Source organism: Hevea brasiliensis, chromosome 6 (assembly GCF_030052815.1).
Source record: "Hevea brasiliensis isolate MT/VB/25A 57/8 chromosome 6, ASM3005281v1, whole genome shotgun sequence".
Lineage (NCBI taxonomy): Eukaryota > Viridiplantae > Streptophyta > Magnoliopsida > Malpighiales > Euphorbiaceae > Hevea > Hevea brasiliensis.
The window spans coordinates 100,550,002-100,559,261 of NC_079498.1; the positions used below are offsets into that span (position 1 = coordinate 100,550,002).

The 9,260-nt window shown below is 24.9% G+C and overlaps 1 protein-coding gene across 8 annotated transcripts in view; it reads right to left on the reverse strand.

The window, feature by feature from the left end:
* LOC110653051 (receptor like protein 21) overlaps positions 1–9,260 on the reverse strand; it is a 39,973-nt gene that overhangs the window by 18,399 nt on the left and 12,314 nt on the right. The window contains exons 1-3 of one of the 8 annotated variants that reach the window (XM_058148810.1): positions 5,289–5,741; positions 4,480–4,635; positions 3,023–3,097 (exon numbers count right to left, since the gene is read on the reverse strand). The exons of the other annotated variants lie outside the window; for them this stretch is intronic. Coding sequence (XP_058004793.1) covers positions 3,023–3,097; positions 4,480–4,635; positions 5,289–5,715 — 658 coding nt within the window. The 5' untranslated portion in view covers positions 5,716–5,741. Of the gene's footprint in view, positions 1–3,022; positions 3,098–4,479; positions 4,636–5,288; positions 5,742–9,260 lie in introns of those variants that run through there. 8 annotated transcript variants of the gene reach the window in all.

Here is a 9,260-nt window from a genome sequence, read left to right on the forward strand (position 1 = left end):
ATATTTATTTATCTTAATATTTTATTTGAATTATATCATATTTAACATAAAATTAGATGTCCGCATAAAAAAATGTAATTTACAATATACATAATCTATATAATTAATCTTAAAACAATTTCTTAAAATGAAGATAAGGTTTTAAATTTATATGCGATTTTCTGAAAAAAAAAAAACCATTTATTTATTATAAAAATAATTCTTTTTTAAATGCAATGACAATTCACCAATAGGGATCTTAAAACTAAAATTTTCACATTATTTAATTATGAATCATATGTAGTTGTGCATGCAAAAATTAAAAATTAAAAAATATACATATATTAGAGATGAAATTATAATAAGTGAGATCAACTAACTATATTTTTATGACGAAATTGTATCAAATTCAAATTCAACAATGAAATTTAATTATTATTAAATTAAAATTTGCCTAGTGATTAAAAAAAGTCAATTTTTTTTTCAAAATTACAATTTAATCTAATAATATTCTTTGAATTATACCATATTTAACTGAAAAATATGTCATTAAAAAAGAAAAGATATCAGATTTACAATTACATAATTTATATAATAAATCTTAAAATAATTGCTTAAAACATGAAAATCATTTTTTATTTTATATGTGATTTTGTAAAACTATCAAAAAATTTTGAAAAATCCATTTATTTTCATAACAATAATTAATTTATAAAACTAAACAAAATAAATAGCTTCTAATAAATAAGACAGCAATTAATTCATGTGTGCAAATATATCAACCCACTTTAACTTTTGAGAAAATAGTGCCTTGCGCTTGTCACCGTTAGCATTTTTAAGCCAAACTATTTAACAACATTAACTCTGCTGATATGGTACTGACGTAGAATTAAATATTTAATAAAATATAATTTTTAATCTAATTAGTTCCACATATAATTAAAATTATTTAATTTTTAATGAAAATAAAAATAAAAATTAATTTTTTATAGAGAAAATAGAAATTGATTTTTAATAATGAAAAAACCAAGCTTTGAAATTTTCCCTTTCTCATATTTTCTCACTCTTTTCCTGAGAAACAAACAAAATCTAAATGCAGTCATTGCCCAATCTCTTATCAGCCACCTCCATAATTATTAGAAATCTCACGTCTAAAAAATATAAAGTAAAAAGGTCTAGTATTTTTTTTTAATTTAATATGATATTAGAGTCTGAATTAAATTGTTACTTTTAACTGTTTATAAAATTATATATTTTAATCTGTATATAATAAAAATATTAATTATTAAATGATAACTATAAGGAGGATTGTTATAAATTTCACACTGAAATAATTGCCTAGTACTCAAGTATGCACCCTTCTCAATGCAACCACCACACCCATTCCAATAGGAACTGGAAGCTAGCAATCTTGGTCCTAGGTCATTGCCCTCACACCACCTCAGGAAGACAGGAATCATCGCACTGAATCCATAGACATCGGGCTTACAGGTAGCTTTGCCAATATTAAAGCATCCAGGGACAATGTAGCCCATTATTCCAGGCATTCCTTTGAGCTTTGCATAGGAGATTTTCTCATTCTAAGGCATGAGCCAGCCCAAAAGGCATGAGCCAGCCCAAAATCTCCTAAGCCAGCATTGACGTTGGAATCTAAAAAAACTTGTGGCTAACCCAAATCAGCAAAATCCACAAAAATCCCCGAATCAAAACCAACCCACAAAATCTTTTGTGTTAATCTTCTATTGCTTTTCTATTTATTTCAAGAATGGATAAATTGCAGAGAAGAAATTTCAAATAACTCATCTTCACTTGTGTGTTGTAGAAAATTGAGAAGATTAGAATGGGTAAGGTAATAATGAGAAAATAAAGATGGATGAGATATTTTGAGCATAAACGACATCGGCATGATAAGTTAAGGTGTAATTTCAATTTGGTTTAATTATTTAGCAACGGTTAGACTTATTCAATATTTACGAACTCTATGAATGTTTCTTTATTCTTTGCGTTAGTGAAAGGAATATTCCTATTATTGATTTAAGACTAGATGGCTATGATGGCTGTATGGTTGGGTTTAAGAAATACAGGATATGGGAATTAAGAATGAGAATCAAAAGCTTGAGTTTGCACAGCTATATAATTGGATTTAAGAAATGCATGATTTGGGAATTGGGGAAGGACATGTTTTCCCTTTCTTTTCCTTTTTAATTTTTAAATTCAATTAAAATAAAAATATAATTTTATTTAAATAATTTTAGAAAATGTAAATTTAAGTTATTTAATTTCTATTTATTATTTGTTGAACCAACTAAATTAATTTTTTTTTTAATTTTTATTTGTTTGTGGGACCCATTCTATTACAATATATTATTTTAATATGTCATGTTAGCAGCTTAACACCGCTAGTGTCATTTGAACCATTTGTGCTAACGGAAACAATCTCAAGACACAATTTTGACAAAAAATAAAACATAAACATAAAGTGTCAAAGCATGAAGCCACATGATTTTTTTTTTCCCTTAATTTTTTTTTATGTGATTCACTATTGTATTATTTCATATATAAATAATAACTATGCTTCATGCTTATACATATATAAAGGATGTACATTCAGACAAAAATAAAAGAAAGAAGGAAAATTTTAAGAGTTTTAATATTTTTCTAAAAAAATTGCCTATATGAAATTATTAGCTAAAGAATGATTTACAAAGCATACTTTTGAAAATTTTTATTAATATAAAGAAAATTTATTTAATAATGTTAATAATTATACTTATTCAAAAAATAAATAAATTCATAGAGATTAATTATGAATATTTTCTTTATTAATTACATAAAGTATTGCATAGTTATATTTTTAATCGATTTTATTTATTGTTAATATTTTATAATTTCAATATTATTTTAACTCACTTTGAAAATTTTTTGAATTCGTTAGTTAAGTCAAGCATATTTTTAAAGCGGACACATGATAGCTCTAAAAGATAAATTGGGTTATTTTATATCTAACAATAAAAATAACAAATAAGATGAGATATGAAGTTACCTTCAAGTGGGAGAGAACCGGTGAATCCATTGTCACTTATATCCAGTATTTCCAAATTTTTCAGATTATTTAATTCTGAACCATGTGTAATTGTGAAAGAAAAAAAACAAAAAGATATATATTAGAGATGAAATTATAATAAGTCATCTACAAAATATTGTAAGTTACTATTTTTAAATTTCTCTTAAAAAAAAACTGTTTTAGAAGTGATCTAAAACTTGTAAATTCTTCAAATTTACAATATATATAATCTATATAATAAATCTTAAAACAATTGCATATTGATATTTTTTTTTGCTATATGTGATTTTGTAAGACTATCAAAAATAATTTCAAAAATCCATTTATTTTTATAAGAATAAGTGAGAGTAATTGGATGTTCTGATAAAATAAGTGTGAAGAAAAAGATTCCAAAAATTAAACATACCTTGGATAGGGACGGCACCTACCATTGTATCAAACATATCACTAACAATCAAAGTCTTAAGTGATTTAAGAGCACCCAATGATGATAAGATACTACTATTGAACAAATTGCCACTGATATCCAACTCCTCTAATCTTTCAAAACCTCTACATCTTATAGCTACATCTTATAGCTTTTATGTTATTTCATGATATAATTGATTAACAAATAAGCTTCTATGCAATTGTGCAAAAAGGAAAAATAAAAATCCATATATTAAAGATGAAATTATAACAAGTTCTAGAAAAAATTACAAGATACTGTTTTTGAATTTCTCAAAAAAAAAAAAATCTTTAATTTCAAGTAGCTGGAATTAAATTAGATTAACTACCTACAAGAAAATTATTTTCATGTGACTAAGGAAAGAAATGGAACTGAATTGTTTTTACAACTTTATGGTATATATGTATGCCAGCTAACAACAGTAACCGCACCCTAACTAATCCAACTGGTAGAGTGACTTCTGTAACTAATCAATTATAAGTAAAGTTATAACTATATGACTGTGATCAAAATAAGAAAACAGTGCTACATATAAATTTTATCATATTTTATCATATAACTATAAGTCTTTTTTTTTTTTCTCAAAATTACAATTTAATCTAACAGTTTCAATCTTCATAATATACTAACTTTTATTTCATGTTAGATTTAACTAAATGGCATTAATTATTTGCAAGAAAAGCTTGTTTTAGTGATTAAATTGTAACAAATTGAAATTTTATAACCATAAAAAAATTATAAATTTTAATATTAATATCTATTGCTTCACTATTTAGTAAAGTTATGATTCATATTTTATTTATCTTAATATTTTATTTGAATATATCACATTTAACATAAAATTGTATGTCAATAAAAAAAGATATGCAATTTACAATATATATAATCTATATAATTAATCTATCGAAAACATTTGAAAAATCCATTTATTAGTCGGATGTTATGATAGAATAAGTGTGAAGAAAACAATTCCAAGAATCAAACATACCTTTGCTAGGGAAGGAACCTCTCATTTTATTCCAACTAAGAGTCAAAGACTTAAGTGATGTAAGAGCACCCAATGATAATAAGACGCTATTATTGAAACAATTGTAAGTAAGGTCTAAGGTTTGCAGCTTCTTTAATTCTGATAATCTTTCAAAACCTGCACATATATAGTATACACCTCTTTACACTACAAAAAATTAACTTCAGTAGAGATGAAATTGACATAGCTTGTAATGGCCATAGATACATGGGAAAAGATGAAATTGATTGTAGATTTATGAAATATCATGATATATAAACCTTCGAATAAAGCATATCTTTGTTAGGGAAGAAATTTTCTTTCTACTGTAATTAAGTGTTGAAGACTAAATCTTATAAAAAAAAAAAAATTAAAGTCTTAAGTGATATAAGAGAACCTAATGATAATAAGATACTGTTATTGAATCTAGTGAAACTGATGTCCCACTCTGATATAAGAGTACCCAATGTAATGAACGTTTTATTCTATTAATTGTTACTAAGAATCAAAGTCATAAGTAATATAAGAACACCTAATGAATTATGAATTAAAGTCTTAGGTGATGTAAGTGCACTCAATGATGATAAAATTCTATTATTAAAATAATTAACTGTAATATCTAAGACTTCTAATTTCTTCAATTTTGATTATCTTTCAAAACCTAAATATATTATAGAGCAAAATCTTTCAAAATCTTTTAGAGCAGTGCACCCAATAACGTACTCAAATAGTATATTTGGCAAACAAATAAAAAAAATTATAATATAGATAGAAGAGCATAGGATATGTACCTTCATCATAATCAATAAAACCACCAATTTTATTGTAGGATAAATTAAGATTTCTGAGCTCTTTCAACTGCTGGAACATTGACAACTTTATAAACCAAATATTTTCACCATCATAAAATGATCCACTATTTATGTCATGTTGTCGTGTATTGTTGAGGAAGAGCTCAATCACGTGACTTGTAGTAGAATTACACGTGACACGCTCCCATTTACAACAGTCACTCATTGAATCATCAACCCAAGAAGAAAGAAGATGATCTGCATCAGCTCCATCTGATACAACAAGTTTCTTAAAATTTAAGAGTGCCGATCTCTCAACTTCAAAGCAACCTTTGCATCCATGGATTTGAATCCACAGGATCATAAAACCCAAAAATAAGCACTTTGCTAAATTTGCCAACTCCATTTGAAAATGTGATGCTCCCATTCACTACTTCTCCCCCTTATAATTACTTATACTCATAACTAGTAGTCTACCATCACATCCATAATGATAAAGACTTTATTTTTTTTAATAAAAATTCCAATTTATAATTTTATGATATTTTTTAAACAGACAGCTCACTCAATGTCATTTAATCAAAAATTAATATTACTATTATTATTATGAATGGAAGTTTATTACGAACTTATTTTTTTATAATTATATTATAATGAAAAAGCTATGAACTAGTGTACATGTATGTATAATTTTATACATTCTATACCCAATATATGTAAGATGGAAAATATTTTAAAATTTTAAATAATATATCCATTAATACAATAAATAGTGCTATTTGATTTTGTATTAAAATTAATGGTTTTGGTTTGTTTTGAATTGAGACCATTTAATAATAATTTTTTTTCTTAATTTGAGGATGAGTTGTATCCACCAATTCTAATCATATTCAATTTAAAATTCAAGAGAGAGGAAGAATGATTTTAATTTTGAAATTTAATTGTGTCAATTTTTATTTTATTTTAAATTAAAAAAAAAAGAGAGTTCAATTTGGTTTAATATATGAGACCATTATCACCTCAACGCTAGAACTCAGGGTTTGTAATTTATAAAACTTTTGGTTAAATTTTTCTTTTTCATTTTTATTGATTTTTTCGTAAATAAATTCATAAAAATTTTCATTATAAAAATTTTAAAATAGTTAAATAAAAATTTTAAAAAAATTTTCATTTTTTTCCTTTATAGAAAAGTTTTAATTGAATGTGATGTTTTTAAAATTGTGGTCCTGGAGGAGGACTTTCATGCTCCGATGTGTGTCATAGTCCATAATTGACTTGATCAAATGTGTTTTCATCGGCCTCATCTTGGTTGCATGAATTATTTAATTATAATAAAAAAATAAATTTAATTAATTAAATTTAATTATTGAAATAATTTAATTTATTTTTTGAGAAAAAAAATATTTCAATAAGAAATTTATTTTTCTTAATTTGTTTAAAAATTTTTATATTTAAATAATTTGCCAAATTCTCCATTATTTATAAATATTCTATTATTGTGCAAAATAGTGAAATTAATGAATAAATCCTTTAATGAATATTATTTATTTGTTTATTAAATTAAAATTTGAGTTAATTTAGGTGGTGGCTGCCGGAAAGCTCAGTTGATAGTCTATTTATATGAATATTATAAAATTTATATTACCTATTTTAATCGATTGCATTTATAATAAAAATTTATATATATATTTGAAAACTATCTAAAATTAATAAAATATATGATTTATTAAAAACATATAAATTACATTATTTTTATAAAAGTGTAATTTGTAAATTTTTATTAATTATAATAATTATATAACTTTTAAATTTTGGTCCCTCAACATTCAACCTTGCATCCACCTCTACATACGGACACTCTTATCTCATTCTATATAGAAAAAAGTAAATTAGGTTTAACGTACTTTAAAAGCTAGCTTGAGAGATAACGTTTGTCAAAATTTTTTTATTTAACAAAGTTTTTTTTTTATCCAAAATTGATGTGGAACAACCTATTCCCTTACAAAAATAGACGATACTTTACACAGGTCAGCGGCTAAGACTCTGCTGGCAAAAATTGAAAAAGAGGACCACTGGACACTGGAAGGCCAGGATCACACTCCCAGCCTCTGTTGTCTCATTTATTAACTTCACATGCAAAACCCCATCTCCCTCTCCCTGCAAGTTTCTTGGTTGTTGGCATTAAATCCACCGCAGGAACTTCCATCTGTGCAAATTAATGCGAGTAGTTGAGGATTCTAGATAGCTTTAAATGTGACAGTTCCTCTACATGAGAAACCTCTTTAATTATATGACCCAGTCCTTGCTTGATTTATGAAAAGAAATGCTCCATTGAGTCGCATATTTTAAGCTGAACAGTGAATAAATTCACACGACAATATCATCTTAGCATTCCTTGTCATTTTCTTTGGAAAATTCGCTCTTTCATCTGTTTCTGACTGGAAGGTTATGCTTATACGTTAACTTGGGGTGACCCTCCGAATGGAATAGTCAAGATAAATTTGTATTTGTCTGTCCCACCAGAAGCTGATTTAGTTGGAGATTTTCGATAAATGCCACTCTGAACAAATTCTTCAAGAACCAACCTAAGTTGACCTAGGTTTTCTACTCAACGGGAAAATCTTGATTACCCTTCATCAGATTCGCGAATCAGGGTGTGGGCCTGCTATATCTTCAATTTCCATGTCATTTAGTTCAGCTCGTTTGATTAAATCACTAAGTTTTTAGTCTTTACAAAGAAACAGATAAGTTTTATTTAATTGTGATGTTTTTAAAATTGTGGTCCTGCAGGACGACTTTCATGCTCCCTATAAGTGCAATAGTCCATAATTGATTTGATCAAGTCGTTGTTTTCATCAACCTCATCTTGAATGCATGAATCATTCGATTATAATAAAAAAAATTAAATTTTATTTTAATAATAAATAATTTAATTTAAAATATATTTTCTAAAAACTTCAATTTTTTTATTATCAATTTAATTACTTTTTAAATGATAATAGGATTAACTAAATTTATTTAATTAATAATATAAATTATAATATTTTTATTTTTTTTATTAATAATATTAAATATTAAATTATTTTTATTAATAGTATATAACTATAGTTTTATTTTAAATTATAAATTTATAAATTAATATCAAGTATATTTTTTTTGTTAAACTAAATAATCAAATAGAACATTTCAATACAATTATATTCAATTAACCATTAAATTTCAATTCAATTTGATTAATATTTTAAATGTATAAAAAAATTTAATTATTTAAATATTTGATTTTATTAATCAAATTTTCACGCTAACCTCATCCCTTAATAAAGATCCAAATTCTAGCATTAGTTTGTAAGTATTATAATAAGAGATTATAATAAGAGCTATCTCGTTTGATTCTGAAATAAATATATTTTTTAATTTCTTAAAATATACTAAATATGTATATCAGATTTGATTAACATAAGAAAATATATTAAAAAAACAAGTGGAGCATGTATATTATTGTAATACGCTTTATATAAATAAGTTTAATTAATTTTCGTAATTTTTATTTATAATTTTTCATAATAAATATATAATTAAAAAATATAAAATAATCCACTATTCATTCTTAATTGAGGTAAGTGCATTATTCATTTTTTGTTTAATTGACAGCTCAAATTAAACTAATTAAATTGTGGGGTTAAATGACTAAATTTTGTCAGATTCAATTTAAAATTTAAGAGAGAAAGTGATTGAGACCAACACCTTAATTACCTTAGATAGTTTCAGTCTAAATTAAAGTGAAAATTAACAATAAATTCTCATCTCGAGTTTAATTGGGCTAATTATCTAATTTAATTCTTAACCATGCCATGGCCAAACCTTATATAATGGACTTTGAAAAGGAACGTAAAAAGAGTGCAATTTGGTGTAATATGTCAATTCATGGTGTGGGGCGACTTAAGACTAATCATCAGATAACTTAAATATTTT